At 44.4% G+C, this 22,473-nt stretch overlaps 1 protein-coding gene across 7 annotated transcripts in view; it reads right to left on the bottom strand.

The window, feature by feature from the left end:
* The window catches only part of elavl3 (ELAV like neuron-specific RNA binding protein 3), a 206,601-nt gene that overhangs the window by 64,584 nt on the left and 119,544 nt on the right, over positions 1-22,473 (bottom strand). For 3 of the 7 annotated variants that reach the window (XM_052041813.1, XM_052041815.1, XM_052041818.1), the window contains exon 2: positions 6,212-6,455. In XM_052041813.1, the coding sequence (XP_051897773.1) occupies positions 6,212-6,455 (244 nt within the window). Of the gene's footprint in view, positions 1-6,211; positions 6,456-11,782; positions 11,868-22,473 lie in introns of all 7 variants that reach the window. The other 4 variants (XM_052041820.1, XM_052041819.1, XM_052041814.1 and 1 more) reach the window with 3 other exon arrangements.

The following is a 22,473-nucleotide window of genomic DNA, read 5'->3' as shown; positions in this document are numbered from 1 at the left end:
AGGTGGAGGAGTGGGAGTGATGGGTACAGACATAGAGCTGGGCAGATGGCCCTTGGAGGGTGAACCTTCTCCACCATTCAATAAGATCACAAATGATCCGATTTTGGATTCAGCTCCGTTCCTGCCTGTTCCTCATAACCCTCGACTCCACTGTGGACCAAAGCTGTTGCCACCATTCCTGTCTCGTCACCTGATACTTTTGGTTTAACAAAAGCCTACCAATTCAGAGATTTAAAAATTAACAACTGTCCCTGCATCCATTGCAACTTGTAGGAGGGAGGTTCCAAATTTCTACTATTGTCAGGGGGGAGAGGTGTTTTGAACCTCACTCTCAAAATCTGGCTCCGACTCTCAGTCCAATCTCTCTGGTACTAAGTAATTCCTCTCCATTAATGCGCTCAGATTGTTGCAACACATTGTGCAATCACAAAGAAGGCACGCCAGTGCCTCTACTTCATTAGGAGTTTGAGGAGATTTGGTACATCACCAAAGACTCTTACAAATTTCCATAGATGTGCGGTGGAGAGCATTTCGACTGGTTCCATTGCAGCCTGGTATGGAGCCTCCGATGTGCAAGATCACAAGAGGCTGCAGAGGGTTGTAGACTCAGCCAGTTCCATGATGGACACAACCCTCCCCACTATCGAGGACATCTTCAAGAGGCAATGCCTCAAGAAGATGTCATCTCTCATTAGGGACCCTCACCATCCAGGACATGCCCTCTTCTTGTTACTACCATTGGGGAGGTGGTACAGGAGCCTGAAGACCCACACTCAACGTTTCAGCAACAATTTCTTCCCTTCCGCCATCAGATTTCTGAATGATCCATGAACCCATGAACACTGCCTCATTATTCCTCTCTTGCACTATTTATTTAATTTTGTAATTTATAGTAATTTTATGTCTTTGCACTGCACTGCTGCCTCAAAACAACAAATGCCATGTCATCTAAGTCAGTGATAATAAACCTGATTCTGCTTCAGATTCAGTTCCATTTAATAATCACCCCAATTTTTTAAATTCCAGGATTATTACCCTTGTTTGTTTAATTTCTCATTGATTAACCTGTGGTACAAACATAGAACATAGAACAGTGCAGCACAGGAACAGGCTCTTCAGCCCACGATGTTGTGCTGAACTAATTAAGCTAATGACACCTCATCTCTTCTTCCTGCACATGGTCCATATCCCTCCATTGTCTGCATATCCATGTGCCCATCTAAGAGGCTCTTAAACACCTCTCTTGTATCTGCCTCCACCACCAGCCCTGGCCCCCACCACTCTCTGTGTAAAAAAACTTGCCCCGCACATCTCCTTTGAATTTCCACCCTCTCACTGGCACAGGTGTGATTCTGGGAAACCCACAAGTTTGGTCTCTCCTCCCTGGGGTGTGCTGCCCAGTGCTCCCTCACTGGTCTATCCAGGGCTTTGTTGAGCTGTGGTATAATTCCCACCTGTATGGGTTTCCACTGGATTCTCAGGTTTCTTCCCACATCCTAAAGATGCGTGGGTTGGTAGGTTAATGTAGGTTAATGTGATCATGGTGGGCATACAGGCTTTCTTGAGAGATACAAAGCAGATTGCATTTTAATGGGAAGTTGCAGAACCCTCGCCTTTTGGACGAGCAATTTCTTCAATTTAGGCACCTTGGGTGCTGTCTGCATGGAGTTTTCAGCTTCTCCCTGTGACCGTGTGGATTTCTTCCAGGTACTCTGGTTTTCTTCCACATCCCAAAGGCATGTGGTTGATTGTAGGTGAATTGGCCACTGTAAATTCCCCCTAGAGTGTGAGTGGTAGAATCTGGGGCAAATTGATGGGGATGTGGGGAAAATAAATCGGGATTAGCGTAGGATTAGTGTAAATGGGTGCTTGATGGTCAGCATGGACTCGGTGGGCCGAAGGGCCTGTTTCCATGCTGTGTGACTCTACAACTCAATTCCAATCTTCTGGATTTCATGGTCAGTACACTCATTAGGAACTTGATTATTTTCTGCACCCACCTCTCCTGTTTTAATGACCGTTGTTCAAGTGTCCAAATACTTTGGTGGATTGTCCCTTACTTCTCATCATTGAGAAGTTGAAAGGATATATCTGTAATAACTCCTTCCATCACTCCATATGTCATGATACAGCAGCCTGCAGTGCCAAGGGATCATCCATCATCATTTATATTGAGAGCCAGTAGCTGATTTTGGATCAGGCGTTTACTGAGGCCATTAAAAGCCCAGTTTTAAGTATACACCTGATGTGTTTGGTAACTGGTATTGAGTTTACAATTGTCACATGTACCGAGGTACAGTGAAAAACTTTGTTTTGCATGCGATCCATACAGATCATTTCAAAACATAAGTACATTGAGATAGTACAAAGGGAAAAGAATACCAGAATGCAGAATAAAGTGTTATAGTTACAGAGAAAGTGCAGTGCAGGTGAACAATAAGGTGCAAGGGCCATGACGAGGTAGATTGTGAGATCAAGAATTCATCTTTATCATACATTAGGTCTGTTCAAGTCTTGTAACAGCAGGATAGAAGCTCTCCTTGAGCTTGGTGGTACATATTCTCAAGGCCTTTAAGCTTGCCGATGAATCAACATCCACAATGAGATGTTCATGAGAAATTGTAACATGTTTCAATGTTTCTGTCTGAGTTTTGAGGCTTTGCAAATGTTGGTAATCTTTTTTTATACGTGGGAATACCCTGGGCCCAAAGTTAATGAGGAGAGCTTGAGAAAGGAAAGCCCTGGAATTTGACAGATAAGCAACTGGTCCTTCCTCACTGTTTTCTGAGCCACACAATGTTGGCAGAATCCATCTAGTCATAAGCAATGACAAGTAGAGAAAGTAGTCACCATGGCCAATGTGCTTCGAGGAATGGCAGATGACTCTGTGTGGGATAAGTCAAATACTCCATGCTGTGTTTCCAGTCAATATCTGCACGTGCACATGTTGGTACATAGCAGTGTACAGTTTCAAGCTATTCACTTTGACCACAAGACAGATAACTGTGAGGAGATCTTTTTAAAAATGGCATTTACCCCTGTTTTTTAATCTCAGTCAATTTAATCATCACACTTTTTGCTGCAAACTGTTCTTTTTTGAATTGTCTTTTATTCATAAAATATTGAATAAAATTTTGTGTGGAGATTTTTTTGAAAAGAAATATGGCTGAACTTTCTGTCTGCTGTAGAGAGTGATGAAATAGAACTTCCTGTCTATCACAGGAAGTGATGTAGGATTTTGGTAGTAGGATAGAAGATGGCTTCCTTCTACTATGTGCCAGGTATGTAGTTATGGAAACTAATTTCACAGAATTATGCTTCTTTTAAAAACTTCATCAGTTTACTTGCAGTTAAAGGAAAACAGCAAAGCATTTAATTTAAGTTATTAATGTTGCAAATAAATTAATTTGGCTTGGGGTGCATTTGGAATGCAGATTGAGTTGATGTTGTGGTTTATCCCCAAAAGAATGTAAGATAGTTCTTCTAAGCAATTAATGAAATTATGATGTAAAATGTACAAGTCCTAGGATTGTTGATGGAAGCTCTAAGAGTGAGTAGCGCCGACCATAGCTTAGTCTTGCCTCTGAGTCTGAAAGTTGTGGGTTCAAGATTAACCTCGGGTGCTTCAACAACTCTGGCGTTTCTATTTGCTCTCTCAGGTAGAGACAAAAGACTGGGCAAGTTAGGGTGGCAAAGTGTTGCAGCTGGTAGGGCTGCTGCCTCACAGTGCCAGTGACCTGGGTTCAATCCTGACCTCGAGTGCTGTCTGTGTGGAGTTTGCATGTTCTTGACTGTGTGGGTTTTTCTCCAGGTGCTCCGGTTTCCTCCCACATCCCAAAGACGTGTGGGTTGGTAGGCTGCTGTGAATTGCCCCTAGTGTGCAGGTGAGGGGTGGAATGTGGAGGGAGTTGATGAGAATGTGGGAGCATAAAAATGGGTTATAGTGTAAATGGTTGGTGCGGATACGATGGGCCGAAAGGTTTTTTCTGTGCTGGATTTATATTAGATTTACGATGATGATGCCAGGACTCGAGGGAGTAAGTTTACAGGGAGAGGTTGGGTAGGTTAGGACTTTATTCCTTGGAAATTGAGGGCTAACCTTATAGAGGTGTATAAAATCATGAGGGGTACAGATAGAATGAATACCCACAGTCTTTTTCCCAGGGAAGAGGAACTAAAAACTAGAGGATGAGAGGCGAAAGATTTAAAAGGGACCCGGAGAGCAACTTCCTCACTCAGGTATGTGGAATGAGCTGCCAGAGAAAGTGGTTGAGGCGGGTACAATAACAACATTTAAAAGACATTTGGACAGGTACATGGATAGGAAAGGTTTGGAAGGATATGGGACTGGCTTGATGGGTACCAAGGACAGCATGGATGGACAGAAGGGCCTGTTTCCATGCTGTATTACTCTACGATTGTATAAAACTCTCTGTCTCTACCCTCTTGTGCCCTAGCTAACATTATTTTCCCTCATCTAACATCACTAAAGCCGATTATTTGGTTGTAATCACAGTGGTGTGGTTGGGGCTTGCTGTGTGTAAATGGGATCCAGTGCTACAAAAGTACATCATTGGTGGTACGGTGATTTTTGGTGACTCAAAGATTTGAAGGTCGTTGAATGAATGTAAGACAGTCTGTTTGTGTTAGCTAATGTCGAGTTATGAATAATATGTGGGGCTAGGGTAAGTAGAGAAAGGACTAGGTTAATCCATTGCCAAGGGCAAAGCATTCAAAGTGAGTGAGGTAAAACCTTCAGCAGGGAAAGGCAGGAAGATTGGGACTGGTTGGGTTGTTCTACCAGGAGCCAAGCCAGATTTAGTATCACCAGAAGGAGGCTATTCAGCCCATTTGAGTCCATGCAAGGTCATCGTAGCTAATCCCACTTCCTGCCCTTTCCCCTTATCTCTATAATTTGTTTCCATTCAAACAATTATTAGGCTCCATTTTGAATTTTCATTTTCTACCTTGGCAGTGAATTCTAGACCCCTAAAAAGAAGCTCAATTTTGTTTTCTTTATCCAATAACCTTCATTCCATGTCCCCTGGCTCTTAACCCTTCAACCAATGGGAACAATTTTCTCAGTCTGCACAATCGATATCCCTCATGATTTAAAATACCCCTGTCAGATTCTCTCTCAACCTCCAGGCAGACCTACTCCAGTCTGTCTACATAACTAAAGTCCTTCATCCCTAGAATCATTCAAGTAAACGTTGCCAACATGTATTGTCCATCCCTAATATCCCTCAAACTGAGGAGGCAGATTAAGGGTCAACCTCAATGGAAGATCTGGAGTTACATACAAGTGAGGTGAGGCCAAGTGTGATCAAACGTAAAGGGACAGTATGCAGTTAATGGCAGGACCCTTTACAATGTTGGTATACAAAGGGATCTTGGGGTCCAAGTCCATAGTTTACTGAAAGTGGCCGCACGTATTGATGGGGTGGTAAAGAAGGCGTACTGCATGCTTGCTTTTATCAGTCCAGTCACTGAGTTCAAGAGTCAGGAAGTTATGTTGCAGCTTTATAAAACTCTGGTTAGGCCGCATCTGGAGTGTTGCATTCAGTTCTGGTCACCCCATTACAGGAAGGCTTTAGAGAGGGTGCAGAAGAGGTTCACCAGGATGCTGCCTGGATTAGAGGGCATGAGCTATAAAGAGAGGTTGGACAAACTAAGATTGTTTTCTCTAGAGTGGAGGAGGCTGAGGGGAGACCTGAAAGAGGTTTATAAAATTACGAGAGGCAGGGTTGAAATGTCTAATACCAGAGGGTATGCATTTAAGGTGAGAGGGGGTAAGTTCAAAGGAGATGTTTTTTTACACAGAGAGTGGTGGGTGTCTGGAATGTGCTGCCAGAGATGGTCGTGGAGGCAGATGTGATAGAGGTGTTTGAGAAGATCTTGGGCTAATGAATGTGCAGAGGATGGAGGGACATGGACCATGTGTAGGCATTTAGTTTAATTAGGCGTCATGCTCGACACAGACATTGTGGGCCGAAGGGCCTGTTCCTGTGCTGTACTGTTCCATGTTCTAAATCTCTCCTGCACCCTCTCAAAAGTTCTCACATGTTTCCATCCAAAGCTGGACACAATACTTCAGTTGTGGCCAAAACAATGTTTTATGAAGGTTCATCTCTTGTATTTAATGGATTAAATGGCCTCCTTCTGTGCCCCTAACAATTCCATGATTATACCACACCGTTCTTTGACCTACCTGTGATCTTATCACGAACGAGTTTGCATGATTCAATCTCCCCGATGCTACCGAACAGGCTCTTGAACTCTTCCTGTGTCATGTTCTGTGGTAGATAGTTGACGATGAGGTTAGTCTTGCTGTCGTCGGAAGGCCCAGCCATCATTGGTATGGAGCAGTTTGTGCTGTTGAGGGAAGGGCCATTGGATGTGTTGTTGCTTGTAGGACCATTTGCCACCTGAGTTTCCATAGTGCTAAGTATCTGCTAAAATAGAAAGACAAAGGCCATGAGTTGAAGCAAAAGCCATGAACGTGTTACTTAAAATCATCATCTTTTGAAAACAGCTGGGGGGCTTCCTTGTGAGTATGAAGTTGGAACAGATTTGGTGATTGAAATCAAGAGCGTATGTGGTTTGATGTGAGACTGAATTAACATTTGGGATGGGGTTAGGAGAATAACAGAAAAGGTCTCCCTCGCAGTAAAGGGACTGAGTATCTTCTGGCACTTTGATATCAATTGATCTGCTTCTTACCGAAGGGTTTGGGAGGCAATGGTATAACTGGGGCTGGGAATTAATGACCATAGCTACAAGGTGAGGGACAAGTCCTTTAAAGATGAGGTGTGTAGGAACTTTTTGTCAGAGAAGGTGGTGAATCTCTGGAGTTCTTTCCACCACAGAGTTGCAGAGGGTGGATCACCAGAAATACTTAAAGACGAGGCAGACAATATTTAGAAAGATCAGAGAATGAGGGGTTTGGGGAACTAGGACAGAAAGGGAGTTGATGCTTGGGGCAGATCAGTCATGGTCATAATGAATGATGAGACAGCATTGAAGGGCTGAGTGGCCTACTCCTGCTCCTATTGTCTTGTGCTCTTGTAACCTGTTTATTCCCAGTCTGTGTCACTTGCTGTTGAGGTGGTCAGAGGTGAGACGATCTGGTTGGTGCTCATGATGCAGCTCAGCTGGGAGCCTTGAGAATCAGTGATGAAGGTCCTTGTATGCATGTAGCAAGGACCTTTAAAATATGTCACAAAATACAATCACGTCCTTTCAGAATGCACTGATTGTTCTCTGAGCATCCACGGCAGACATTTTGCAGTTGAATATCACAACAACCAGCAATGAATAATCAATTATTATAGAGTCAGTGAGAGATACAGCAAGGTTATGGCGATTTGGCTCACTAAGCCTGCTCTGACCATCTGTACCCATTTATACTAACCTCTCCCTCAACCATTTTATTCTTCCCACATTCCCATCCCTCACCTACACACTGGGGGAAATTTACAGTGCTCAATTAACCTACCAACTCGCACGTCTTTGGGATGTGGGAGAGAACTGGAGCTCCCCAGGGGAAACGGTCACAGGGAGAACATGCAAACTCCACACAGACGACATCCAAGATCAGGATCGAACCGGGGTCTCTGGTGCTGTGAGGCAGTGGCTCTACTAGCTGCGCACCGTGCATTAACTTTTCATGGTGATGTTGATTGGGATAGTTTATTATTTCCTGGAGCTGGGAGAAAGTTTTAACATTTCTTCAGCACCTAGAGAATGGGTGTCACTGACAATGCAGCCTTCCCCCAGAACCTCACCGGACTGCCAGATGTCCTGTCCAGAGGTGGGAGAGTTGCCAACTAAGCCAAACTCGTATATCACAAGTAATGCTGCAACTGTACAGGGTACTGGTGAGGCTGCACCTGGAGTACAGAGGGAGGTTTTTCACCCAGAGACTGGTTGGGGCATGGAATGCACTGCCTGGGGTGCTGGTGGAGGCTGATACATTGGACAAGTTCAAGAGATTGTTAGATAAGCATATGGAGGAATTTAAGTTAGAGGGATATGTGGGAGGAAGGGGTTAGATAGTCATAGGTGTGGTTTGAAGGGCAGCACAACATGGTGGGCCAAAGGGCCTGTATTGTGCCGTATTGTTCTATGGTTCTATGGTACTGTGTGCAGTTCTGGTCCCCTTACTTGAGAAAAGATGTATGGGTTTTGGAGGCAGTGCAGAGGAAGTTCACCAGGTTGATTCTGGAGACGAGAGGGTTAGCCTACGAGGAGAGATTGAGTCGCCTGGAACTATACTCACTGGACTTCAGAAGAATGAGAGGGGAAACGTAAAAATGATGAAAGGGATAGATATAGAGGCAGGAAGGTTGTTTCCACTGGTAGGTGAGACTAGAACTAGGGGACATAGCCTCAAGGTTCAGGGGAATAGATTTAGGATGGAGATGAGGAGGAACTGCTTTTCCCAGAGAGTAGTGAATCTGTGGAATTCTCTGCCCAGGGAAGCAGTAGAGGCGACCTCATTAAATATATTTAAGACACAGTTAGATAGATATTTGTAAAGTAGGGGAATTGAGGGTTATGGGGAAAAGGCAGGCAGGTGGATCTGAGTCCACGGCCAGATCAGCCGTGATCTTATTGAATGGTGGAGCAGGCTCGATGGGCCAGATGGTCTACTCCTGGCTCATTCTTAATTCATTGCTCAGACTTGTATTTTGGTTAAGGAAGGGTATATAGACAGACACCTAAATGAATGTTGGTTCGTCCTTCTGACAGAAAAATGTGGATCTAACTAGTTGTAGGAACAAACCTGGGCTTGTTGAAGATGGACAACATATACCACGAAAGGTGGAGTTTCACCAGACCAGGGTAACGGTGATACAGAGGTTGCATTTACCATGGTCTATGAAACATACAGAGCTTTCTCGCCACATTAACAGAGTGTAGTCCCTAACAAAGATATTCTTTACTCAGGTACCTCAGCACAAGTAAAAATGAGCGGCCTGCCCTAATAACAGTTAACTCTGACCCACTGAAGCAGGATTTGGGTTTAAGTCTCGCCCATGGGGTTTGAAGATGTGGTCCAGGCTGATATTTCAGTGCAGTACCGAGGGGTGCTGAATTGTCAGAAATACCATAGTTCAGATAATAATTGGGCCTCAGGAGCCTGCTCAGTTATTTAACAAGGTATTGGCTGATCTCCTGCAACACCATTTTCTTGCCCATCCCCACATCCCTCTACAACTCCTTAACTATCCAGAAATCTATTGCCCTCAGCTTTGAATGCATTTAATGACTCTACAACCCTCCAGGATCAAGAAGACCAGAAGTTCACCGCCCTACACATTTCAGTCCTACCTCTTATTTTGTGGCTGTGACCCTGGGTTCTGGACACTTCAGCCAGGAGAAGGATCTTCCCTGCATCTACCCTTTAAAAATTGGACACCTTTCAATACGACCATCACTTGTTCTTATAAATCCTTGAGAATAAGAGTTCTAGACTACTCAATCTCTGCTCATTTAACAGACCTGCTATCCCAGGAACTAATCTGGTGAACCTTTGCTGCACTCCCTCCCAAGGAAATATATTCTTCTTTGAGGTATGTGGACCAAAACAATATACAATACTGGTCCCAGTCTTTTAACTGCCCCAGATACTTGCAGTACCCGAGGATCCTCACCAATTCTTACAGATGCACCAGAGAAAGCATCCTATCAGGATGCATCACAGCTTGGTATGGCGACTGCTCTGCCCAGGACCGCAAGAAATTGCAGAGAGTTGTGGACACAGCTCAGTTGATCACGCAAACCAACCTTCTCTCTGTTGGTTCAGTCTACAGTTCTCACTGCCTCGAGGAAAGCAGCCAACATAATCAAGGACCCCTCCCACCCCGTCATTCTCTCTTCTCCTCCCTTCCATCGGGCAGAAGGTACAAAAGCTTGAGAACACGTACCACCAGGCTCAAGGACAGCTTTTATCCCGTTGTTATAAGACCCTTGAATGGACCTTTTGTACAATAAAGATGAACTCTTGATTTCTCAATCTATCTTGTCGTGGCCCTTGCACCTTATTGTCTACCTGCATCGGACTTTCTCTGTAACTGTAACACTATATTCTGCATCCTGTTATCATTTTCCTTTTATGCTACCTCAATGTACTTGTGTGTGGATTGATCTGTCTGGATGGCATGCAAACCAAATCTTGTCACTGTATCTCGGTACCTGTGACCATAACAAACCAATTACAAATTACCAGTAACATATTGGTACTCCATGACTTTGTACTTGCTTTAAGATGTCCTGAATCGTGGCAACTTAATGCAACATGAAACAATGTTTGACATAAAAACGATGACCATCTGAGCCCAGCATGACTTGTTTATTGAGTGGCACCATTTTACATCGAAAGACCAGTGCCTGTGAGCAGTTGAGAGATGATCGGCTTGTTGAAGGCAGGAACAGGAAGAGTCTACCGTGATATGACATGCAGCATTTCTTTGGTGAAGTGTAACGTGTGTAAAATCTTGGGGTTTCAGAACTGTGAGAAATCAGAGCTAGTAGATTAGTACAGTGTACCCCAATGTGATGGCAGTTCGGGTCATGGAAATTTACCCTTACAAAACATTTGAAATATAGCAAAAAAAAGCCACAGATTTTATGACAGTAAAAGTAACTGAATGAACACAGAACGTGAAGGAAACAAGTTTTGACAAGGGTTTGCATTACAGGAAATCTTGATTGGGTCAGAATGCAACAGCTCCATAATGCGGGGTGTACTGTAGAGATGATTATTTGGGAGGTGAGATGAAGAGTTTGAAGTTTTACAACTACATAGAGGAACTGGTCAATGTAAAAATGTCAAAATCAATTATTGTTGGCCTTCTATTTTATTGTTTTACTATGAATAAATGCATTCTTATCAATTTACGTTGGTAGCAGTGTGTTCAGCAATCACAATCTGACTTTGGCTTCAGATTTTGAAGTTGCTATTTTCCATGTCAAGGTGTTAGTGACTGAATGAGTAGATTTTTACATGGAGTCGGGGATTATCTTCCACGAGTCCATCCGCTTTGTCCATGTAAACCATAGCACAGCGGCACTGGTTATTGCAACCATTCACCCAACTCTTGAGATGTTCGAGATGCAGCAGAATCTGCTTGTGTCTTTGGGAAGTGAGCTGAGGAAAAAGGAATGTCCCTGTAAACGCCATTCCCCAGATTAAGATAAATGATATCTGCGATACATTCTACACATGGAATAGGCACGTTTGGCTGCACGGTCTAAAGAAGATTGAGAGGAAATTTGACTGAAATGCTCCAAGTTATTGATGGTTTTGATAGTTTAAATTGTGAGATGGGTGGGGAACCAGAAGATATGGTTTTCACATAATTGGTGGAAAAACCAGAAGCTACAGGAGAATATATTTCTTGTACAATCGGTTGCAATGGTGTGGAATGTACAAGACTGTGGAAGTCAAATCCAATCATACTGTTGGTGCATCCCTGTTGGATTAATACACGAAAGGTGGCTCCAGGTGAAAGAAGGGGAGATTGACTAATTGGATAGTTTTTTTTCAAAAAGCTGGCACAGGAGTAGAGGGCCAAATGGCCTCTCTCTCTTTGCTGTAAGATTGAATGATTACATGAAAGTTGTCCTGCGGCTGATTAATCCACTAGTGAAGGGAACGACGTTGACCTGAGGTTGGTTCCAGCTGTCTAAAGTACTTAGCTTATCTTTCATTGCATTGTCATCAGACCTGATGGGCTCAGGGAGGTTATGAAATGTGTAGCTGAACCATACTTACCAGGAAAGTTCCAGGTTCCATTCCCGGTCTTTACCTGATCTCAGCCAAGGTGATGGGAAGGGAGGTACAATTGGCCCAAGCGCCCCTGGAATAGGGAGTGGATAATCAGCCAGGGTTCCTGCTGCTGTAACTGCCCAGTGACTCTGGTACATGGGAAGCACAGTGACACAGCCTGTCAAACTCCTGTCTCACAGCTCCAGTGACCCAGGTTCAATCGTGACCTCCGATACTGACTCTGTGGAGTTTGCACGTTCTCCACATGAGTTTCCCCCAGGTGCTCCAGTTTCCTCCCACATCCCAAAGACGTGTGGGCTGGTAGGTTAATTGGCAGCTGTAAATTGACCCTAGGGTGTAGCTGAATGGTGGAATCTAGGGTGGGAAGAATTGATGGGAAGGTGGGGAGAATAAAATGGGGTCAACGCAAATGGGTGCCTAATGGTTGGGAAGAACTTGGTGGCCTGTTTCTGTGCTGTGAGACTCTATATGCATAGAAGTTGAGGTGATTTGGGCCTGGCTGTGTTCCATGGCAATATGAACAGAATCACTCGCTAATATTGGGCAAAGCTATGGAAGGGTATTGTGTGTACCCTGGATCACACAGATGTCAGGTTGTTCTCCATACAGAGAACTGCCTTGGAGGACAAGTCTGGGTGGCAAGCCCATTGTTCACCTTGCCTGAGTGAAGAGATGATTTGGGGAGACCTTGAAGGAAAATACTCAAGGCCATAGCTTTAAGGTGAGAGGGGGAATGTTTAAAGGAGATGTATGGGGGAATTTTTTTTACACAGAGTGGTGGGTCCCTGGAACAGGCTGCCAGGGGTGGTGGTGGAAGCAGATAGAACAGTGGCATTTAAGAGGCTTTTAGATAGACACATGACTATGCAGGGAATGGAGGGATATGGTTCGTGTGCAGGCAGAAGAGAATTAGTTTAATTTGGCATCATGTTCGACGTAGACATTGTGGGCTGAAGGGCCTGTTGCTGTGCTGTACTGTTCAATGAGATTTATTCGAGATGTAGTATATGTGCGTATTAAGTAACATCATAATGTACAGAGTAAATGCAGTTATGGTCTGAGGTGTGTGAAAGAGCAGTATGTTTTGGGTCGCAGCCAATTGGATCCGGAATTATGGAAAATGACAATGTGTGCACCAGTTACAAACAATAGCAACACTGGACCAATCAGGAGCAGGGGAAGACAAGCGCTGACTCAACCAATCAGAGGCATGAGTGACCTTGAGCAAATAGGCATTAAAAAACAAAGAGGAGCTCGGTTTTGAGAACGCAGTTCCCCAGAGTCTTAGTTGGAAATTATTTCTTGATAAATCAGCAGCAAATTATTCGCCTTTTGGCGAAAAGGTATTGGTGCAGGCTGCCCGGGGAAACTGTAGCGAAAGACATCAATCTGAATAATACTCCCACACAAAATTAGAATAGCAGGGTGTAGTAAAGAAGCAGAATACCAGAGAGTGTTTTCAAGGCAGTAATCTAATCATGGGGTTCAGATGACGGTTATGAAAGGTTTCAGCTTTGCAAACAACCTTCCTTTATTTTCTGGTTTCTCAACAATGCTTCCTAAGAAGCCAGCTTTTTTTAAAATCAGTGACGGAAGTACATCTGGGACACCCAGGAGCTTTCCTCGTCATGGCAATGCTGTGTTCAAATGTCAGCCACAGCTTAGTGCCTCCGAGGCAGAAGCTTGTGGGTTCAGAGATTATGGTGGTTAACTTGGGAACCCTGTGCATTGGGTGAGGAGAGTTTCGATGTAGGGATGATGAAGGAGTGGCATTCATCTAGATCTAAGTCAGAATTTCATTAGAACAGGTACAGCACAAAAGGAGGCCATTTGGCCCACTCTATCTGTGTTGCCTCTCTCCATGGGCACCTCAGTAGTTCCATCCCTGGCCAATTCTCTGCAGCCTTGCAAATTCTTCTTATCTTTTTGGTGACATGTTAAACTGTGGCTGTGTGTGAACGGTTCCAAGGTGCTTTTGTTTTGGAAGAGCTGGGAACTTCTTCCCAGTGCCCTGGCCATTATTTCCCCTCAGTCAGCACCAGCCAAGCAGAGAGTCTGGTCAGTATCCCTTTGCTGTCTGTGGGAGCTTGCTGTGTGCAAATTACCTGCTGCAGTGAATACTCCTCAGAAGCTGAAAAATGCTTCAAGACATAGAAAGGCTGTGAATGGTACTATATAAGTGCAGCCACAGAATGTGACTGTGAAATAACAACATAAATTGTTTATTGCTGTGTCAGTGAAGCCCTGCAAAGTCATTGGAGTGCAGTTTTCGCACCTTGTGACAAGTTGTTTTGTGTTCCCAAAGGTAATAAGATCTCATTGAGAGCTCACTCACAGCCACCTGAAGGAGGTAGACACAGCTTTCACCCTAACGCCAGTGTTATCTAACCCTAACCCACTGTGATATTGAGGAGGATGATGAAGGAACGGTGCTCGTGTATGTCCAAGGCAGAATGGTATGCAGTTTCATAGAATGGTTACTGCACAGTCGGCCTACCCTGTCCCTGCTGCCTCTCTATCACTGGTTCCACCCCACCGCCAGCCAGGTCCCTAGTTTTGGAAATATTTCCTTACCTTGTATGGATCAAACTCCCTCTGAAAGGCCACAATGAAACCTATTTCCACTATGTCAAAAATCCAACCACACACTGTGTAAAACAAAATGTCCTGGTGTTGCCCTTCCCTTTTAGTTTATACCTGTCCCCTCTGTGGTCCTCAACCCCGCCATCGACAGGAACGGACTCCCACTCTCCACTCTGTCCTGACCCCTCGTCATTTTACGTACTTCTATCAAATCTCCCTTCTGCCTCGTTGCTCCCAGGAAAATGGATGTGGAGGAGAACTTGTCAGTGTTGTTGCAATGACACTTCTGGTTGTGTCCTTCAGCGGGGAACAGACCATGGCAGGTCACTCTTGCCTTGACTAACCACTGCCCCTCAAGCTCCCTTGCCTTCCTGTCTCACTAGAACTGTCTCCAGGGTGACAGCCCCGACTCCTGACATCCATCTCCTCTTGAGCACTGGGAGTCTATAATAATATTACAGCTTATCTTCATTTGTGAAAAGTCTAGTTCTTGTACCATTACCAGTAATCTGATTAGGAGCAAGAGTGAATGTAATCTATTAATTATTCATCCCAGAACATAAACTTCAAATGTTTTCTCCTCAAGGTACATCTTAGTGGAAGGTCTTTGAAAGGATGCAGTGCATTCATTTTTAAAGAATAATGCCACAAATAAACTCTGGGCATTAAATTAGCCTTGGAAAATTTATTCAGATACCAGGAATAAGGTGCCAACAAATCTGAGACAATTCCAATCAAAGGGGACAGACCATCAGGGAAAAATGTTTATCCAACTTTGGCATCAGGGAATGATGCAGGGTGAATCTTATTTTCCTCACACAATGGGTGATTAAAACCATGACTGAAGTGGGTGCTTGTACAATACAATGGCTCAGAGTCAAGGGATACAGAGCTGAGGCTTGGGATAGCATGAACTCAATGGGCCAAATGGCTTCCTTCAGTGGGACATCTCTCAGCCATTATTGAATGGTAACACATCATTCTTATCTCTATATTCTTCTCATAAGAATTTTTCTCCCCTTCAAAAAAAATTAGAAATAATTGTGTGTAGGATCAGAAACTGTAGATCCAGATCCAATGTACAATACAGATGTTTTCTGAGGCTACTTTAAAAAGAAAGCAAGGAGTCCAGGGAAGCAGCAAGGTTGAAGAAGTGGGAAAGCAGACCAGGGATATCACAAGCTACATGTGGAATCCTTTGCAAGCAGAACAGAGTGATCCACACACTGTTCTGTAAGTGTCATAGACCAGGCTAGAACATCATCTTCTCTCAACTACCTAATATAGATAAATTGCCTTGAACAGTTGCCTGAGGGTGAGCAAAGGTTAAAAAAAAACATTCATATTTTGTAGCATTGTAGAGAGTTCCAGTCTGGTCATTCAACCCACCAAATCTGTGTCAACCATCAAGCACCCATTTTTACACTAATCCTACGCTAATCTATCTTATTCTCCCCACATTTGTATCAATTTCCCCCAATTCTCCTGCCACCCTCCTACACACCAGGGGCAATTCACAGTGGCTAATTAACCTACAGACCTACACATTTTTGGGATGTTGGAGGAAACTAGGGCACTTGGAGGAGTCCCACACGGGTCACGGGGAGAATGTGCCAATTCCACACGGCAGAACCCGAGGTCAGGACTGAACCTTCTTTTGGCTGCACCACTCTGCTGCCTAGTAATTAATTACTTTTCATATAACCTAGGACAGTGTACTCCCACAACTCTTGTAGTCACTAATGGAATACAGGGAACATGGCAACCAATTCACGGCAGGCAACTTTGGTATTGGATTATTATTGTCACTTGTACCGAAAAACTTTGTCTTGCATACTGTTCGTACAGATCAATTCATCACATGGTGCATTGAGGTAGTACAGGGTAAAAACAACAACAGAATACAGAGTAAAGTGTCACAGCTATAGAGGAAGTGCAGTGCAGGTAGACAACAAAGTGCAAGGTCATAACGAGGTAGATTGTGAGGTCAAGAGTCCATACAGGTAATAAGGAGAGGAGGAATAGGACCAAAGGGGATATCATGAACCCAATGGACCAAATGGCTTCCTTCAGCATTATTTGCATATTAGGTAAGTTACAGTGGCGCTATTGGAGCAAGAAAGGAGTCAAAATATTGCTGATGTTGTTCAAGTAGGCAAGTGTTTTCTGGACAAACAAACTGACACAAGTTTATACAGGAGACACGAGACTACAGATGCTGGGATCTGGAGCAACACACGAGATGCCAGGGGAACTCAGCGGGTCAGGCAGCATCTGTGGAGGGAAATTGACAGTCAACGTTTCGGGTCGAGACCCTTCAGCTGGCTGTCCAGTCCAGATGAATGGTGTCGACCCAAAGTGTTGACTGTCCATTTCCCTCCACAGATGCTGCCTGACCCGCTGAGTTCCTTGAACATCTCGTGCGTTGCACAAGTTCATACGGCACCTCATGGAACCCTAAACTGCAATGAATGTTGTCACTGCTGGAAACAGAGCAGATCATTTCTGCACTGCAAGCTCCCAGAAATGGCAAGATGGAAATGATAAGATAGTGTCTCTGGTAACGAGTTAGGAATAAACATTGATCTGGAGGACAACTAACCCCTCCTCACTTCTTCAAACCAAATCTCCTAGGTCCCATATGAAGAGCAGACCCCAGTTTTATTTAGAGTTGTCTGTGCGGGTGGGAAGGGTGAGTGGAGGTGCTACTGAGAGTTTCTTGCAATTTTGACCTTGTGAAACAGAAATAGAATTATTTTATCCCCAAAATAATGCTGAGGTGATATAGCATGGGCCTGAAATGGTGGGGATTACTGTCTGCTTGGTTGATGCGTGTTAGATCCCTAACCACACAAGGAGATAGAATCTGTGCCAAATCTTGTACTGAAGCAAAGATAAATTGTGCTGCACAATAGCTCGTATGGTTATCGGTCTTGCCTGTTTCACTCTGATCAACATTCACAGATCATACCCGTTCTCTCTGTTCTGAACATTCTTTGCTGGGCCCATCACATATAATAAATATCATTTCAAAATCCGCAGAACAAACTTTATAGAACAAAACAATTTATCGGTGATTTTTTACATTTAGATTTGATATTTGTTCCTTGTTTACCCTTTCTTGTATAGAATAATAGATTTTGTGCTGTCTCTAAACTGCAGCAGATATTTGCAGCTATTCCTGTTGAGTTCGATTGCTGCTCGCCGCATCCCCACAAAAACATGTCCTATTTGGAACTGGCCTTTTGACCAGAGATGCAAAATGGGTCCATCTTTCTCACTCGGAGCCTCCATTGTCGGAAGCACTCTTCATTATAAAGAGAAAGAGACTCCAGGATTCATCAATGTACCTCGGGGAGGGAGCACGATGTTCTCAGCTGTCGTCGCTTGAGTGGATTCTACAGCCTGGGGTCTAATTTGCTCAGTGGCAGAAGGGTCAGTGTCCTTGAAAATGAAGTGCCACCATCACTATTCTGTGATAAATGTACCAACGGCCTGGCTGAGCTTGCTGGGGTAATTTAATTGTATATTAGGAATGGCACAATAACAAGCCTCTGGTATATTTTTTACATGGTAACCAGGTTCCATTAATAGATGATTTAATTTTAGCAAGTGCTAGACAATACAAGTCTGGCCATTAACTCATCAAAGACTGAGGGTGGATGTTTCAAGCAGGATAAGAGAAAATTCTCTGGACCAGTACAGAATTGTGTGTTAGGATTGCGCAGAGAGAGATGTTGCAAACATGAAAACACAGCCAAACCATTTGGGGGCTCACACCTTGACTTGGCTTGCCCTAAACTCATTGGTTATTATCAGTCAAACAAAATACATTAGGACAATCAAGTTTATAAAGAACTCCTAACATAATTCAATGAGTTGGGAATGGCAGGTGTACAAATTATCCGTAAGAAAAATGAGGGAGCATCTTAATTCTCCAGCAAGTTGTGGATTGTGGACACTAGCCTTGAATCATGCGGTTAACACCATTTAAAAGGCACTTGGACAGATACATGGATAGGAAAGGTTTAGAGGGATATGGGCCAAATGCAGGCAAATAGGACTAGCTCAGATGGGAATCTTGGTCGACATGGACCAGCTGGGCCGAAGGGCCTGTTTCTGTTCTGTATGACTCTGCTTCACAGAGATCCACTGGTTGTAGATTCATATGTTTGATGATTGTGGTGCTGTGGAATATTTCATACATTTATGGCAAGCCCAGTTGGCAAATGTTCCATGTCTTGATTACAGCAAGTTAATGAAAAAGTGTACTATCGAGACATCATTATGGCACATTACTGATGAAGGATGAAATAACACAGTGTCATATTTTTGATGTGAAGGTTCCATCTCGTCCTTGCTCAAATCCCCAGTAATACTTTTAGCTGATTACAAGCACACATCCAGGCTGTGCATCTCCAACAACGCTCAAGAACCTCGACACTGTCCTGGACAAAGCAACGCACTTCTTTGGCATCCTGTCTACCACCTTTAAGTAGTCATGGCGTTCAGCATGGTTACAACATCCACTCCTGCAACTCACCAGAGCCTCTGTACCTGCATCTCCCAAACCCCCCTCGACCATCACCCACAAGTCAGACCATCCTGACTTGGATATACCTTGTCACTGGGTCCACATCCTGGGATTCCCTCCCCAACAGTGTTGCAGGAACACCTTCACCACACAGATTGCAGCAGTTCCAGAAGACAGCTCATCACCGTCTTCTCAATGGAATTGGGGATGAGCAATAACTGTAGGCCTAGCCAAGGACACAGATGAGAATGAATAAATAAATGGAAAGTAATTGTGTGTAAATGTTTGGATTACAGTCAGTGCTTGGAATGGATTAAGTTACTGATTAATACTTCTATGGGATTTTGGGAGGGAGTCCTCTCTCTGACTTGGCATGGTTGGCAAATCCAGTAACCTGGGATCTAATGTCCAACTGACTGGTCTATGGCCTCGCAAGCTTTCTCCACTGGTCTAAAGTCACATCTTAACTTCTGTATCCACTCCACATCCTCACTGGATCCTCACATCCTTCCTCTCAGTGACCAGAGGCCTATCCCCCATCTAATTTGTACTCAACAATATCCTTTTCTTCGCTCACATAAGTGTCTGCTGGAAGAAATTTCTCCTCACCTCCGTTCACTTGTTGTGAAGCCCAGTTCTTTCCTCAACATTTCCATTGAGAATGTGCTCATGTATTTGGCAGGTTGAGCGAGGCAGGAGTGTGTGCATGCTGGGACAGCTACGGGGGGTGGGGGTTATTACTGGCCATGGGTTTGGGTGTGTCTGGGACTGTTGAGAGCCTGACCTACACCAAGGGAAAGTTGAGACGGTCTTTCACTGAAGCCTGTTAACAATGGAGACCGAACCTGATTAACCCAAGGAACTCAATGGTGCTTGGACTGATTGGACCGGCTGCTCACTGAAACCAAACCTCACTGGTGTCTCTCACACCTAATCTCATAGCATCTTACACCACTGACCTACAGAACTTCTGTCCAACTGAACCAGTTTATTCCAGCTTTGAAGGACCTGACTCTTGCTGTGCCACGGGAATTGGTTGCCGACTCATTGTGGTAGTCACAGCCGCCTTGACCAGTGAGTGAACGTGTCTGGATGTTGAGCTGACCTCACCTGATAAATGCACACTTAGAAATGGAAATGGACGCTGACATGATTGTCCATTTGGCCGTCGATATGTGATTGCTCACTGATGAGCATTCACAAAGCATACAAGTAGTTACATATGTGTACATGCACTCATATACCAACACATACACATGAATGCACACAAATTCATATGCACAGACACACATACATACATACATAATCACATACACAAGAACATTAACATGCACATTCATGCATGGCACTTAAATATCTGCACCAAGAACGTGTGCACTGGTGTTCAAGTGGGTAGATATAACTACACATTATTGCACACACACATACATGCATATGTAAAGTCTAGCTAGCAGTAGCTGTTGGGTAAAGATCAGCAGAACTCTTCCTCCCCACTTCTCCTAAGCCCAGACAAACTAAAGGACAGTTACAGAGCCCTTACTGATACACCACTTACTGGCATCTTTTCAGTTGTGTGATTGGACCAGGCTCAATCATCTGTTTATATCTGGCATTTGAACAACAAACTTCAAGTCACCATTGGGCTGTTCACTGAAGCGCCTGTGAGTATGGGCCATACACTGACCAATGGCAAGACATGGGTCCTCCGCCATCCTGTCCTCATTGCACAACACCAGTTCTACAGTCAGACTTCTGAAAACCAGGAATATTTCCCATACCTCAGAAAAGATGGAGGCAGTTAAGGAATTTCCCCATTGCCCCAGCATGACCTTCAGCTGACCGAGGGACTGAGCAAGCTCATGGTTTACTGAGCAGCAGTGGTGCGCAACCTCCCTAATGTTCAGGAGACCTGAGAAACCTGTGGGACACACCACAAAGCATGGAGAACCATAAGATATAGGAGCAGAATTAGGCTGTTTGGCCCATTGAGTCTGCTCCGCCATTCAATCATGACAGATATTTTTTCAACCCATTCTCCTGCCTTTGGCTGGTAACCTTTAACCCCTTACCATTCAAGAACCTATTGGTCTCTGCCTTAAATACACCCAATAACTTGGCTTTCTCCGCCCTCTGTGGCAAAGAATTCTACCGATTCACCACCCTCTGGCTGAAGAAACTTCTCCTTATCTCAGTTCTAAAGGGACGTCCCTTTATTCTGAGGCTGTGCCCTCAGATCCTAGACTCTCCTACTGATGGAAACATCCTCTCCATGTCCACTCTACGCCCAGAGCCATCAAACACTCTTCATACGTTAAGCCTTTCATTCCTGGTATCATTTCTTGTGAACCTCTTCTGGACCCTCTCTAGAGCCAGCACATCTTTCCTTAGATACAGGGCCCAAAATTGCCCACAATGTTCCAAATGCAGTCTGACCAAGCCTTGAAGAAATAGCACCAACACTGCTGCTGCAAAATCCTCCCAATCTATTGGGCAGGAGAGGTGAACCAATGTCATAGACTTCTCCCAGGGCAACACTCAGGTGCTAAGCAAACTCTGGACTGCAGTCCATATTGTCTTTTCACCTGACCCCAGACTCCTGAACCAAGCACTCTGCTCAAAGAAAGATTACCAGGAGGTTAGAGAAAATACTTCAAGGACAATCTCAAATTATCCTTGAATAAAAAGTAAACTTCACTGACTCGTAGGAATCCCTGGATCATGACCACTCAGAATTGAGAAGGAGCATTCAAGGTGGCACTGATCTCCTCCCGAACCTGTGATGGGTATATACAGAGGCCAAGCACAGAGAGCAAAAGGAGGGCATCCCAAATAAACCACCCTGTCAACCACCTTCTGCCCTCTCCATGGTAGTCTGCATCCTCCTTATTATAGCCAATACACTCCAACCCAGGCAACAGCAAAGGTTCATCAGGATGATGCCTGGATTAGAGGGCATTTGCTCTAAGGAGAGGTTGGACAAACTTGGGTTGTTTTCTCTGGATCATCGGAGGCTGAGGGGCGACCTGATAGAGTCTTTTCCCCAGGGTGGAAATGTCAAATACTAGAGGGCATAGCTTTAAGGTGAGGGGGGGGGGGGGAAGTTTAAAGGAGATGTGCAGGGCAAGTTTTTTTTACACAGGGGGTGGTGGGTGTCTGGAACGGGCTGCTGGGATGGTGGTGGAGGCAGGTATGATGGCAATGTTTAAGAGGCTCTTAGACAGAGACATGAACAGGGAATGGAAGGATAGGGACAATATACAGGCAGATGGGATTAGTTTAGGTTGGCATAATGGTTGGCACAGACGTGGTGGGCCGAAGGGCCTGTTCCTGTGCTGTACGGTTTTATGTTCTCTGTTCTTTTCAGCTACCTCAAGAGTCCACAGAACTCTCATGGAAACAAATCACCCTCGACCCTGAGAGACTTCCTAAGTATAGGAGAAGGGACTAGTAATCAGAGACCTGAGCCAGTGATCTGGGGAGAGTTCAAATCCCACAATGGCCAGCTGGAGCACTTCATTGGAGTTAATTAAATAAATCTGGACTTTTTTTAAAAAAAGCC

The sequence above is a fragment of the Pristis pectinata genome, chromosome 31, assembly GCF_009764475.1.
Source record: "Pristis pectinata isolate sPriPec2 chromosome 31, sPriPec2.1.pri, whole genome shotgun sequence".
NCBI lineage: Eukaryota > Metazoa > Chordata > Chondrichthyes > Rhinopristiformes > Pristidae > Pristis > Pristis pectinata.
This window is presented reverse-complemented; position numbering and strand designations above follow the sequence as displayed.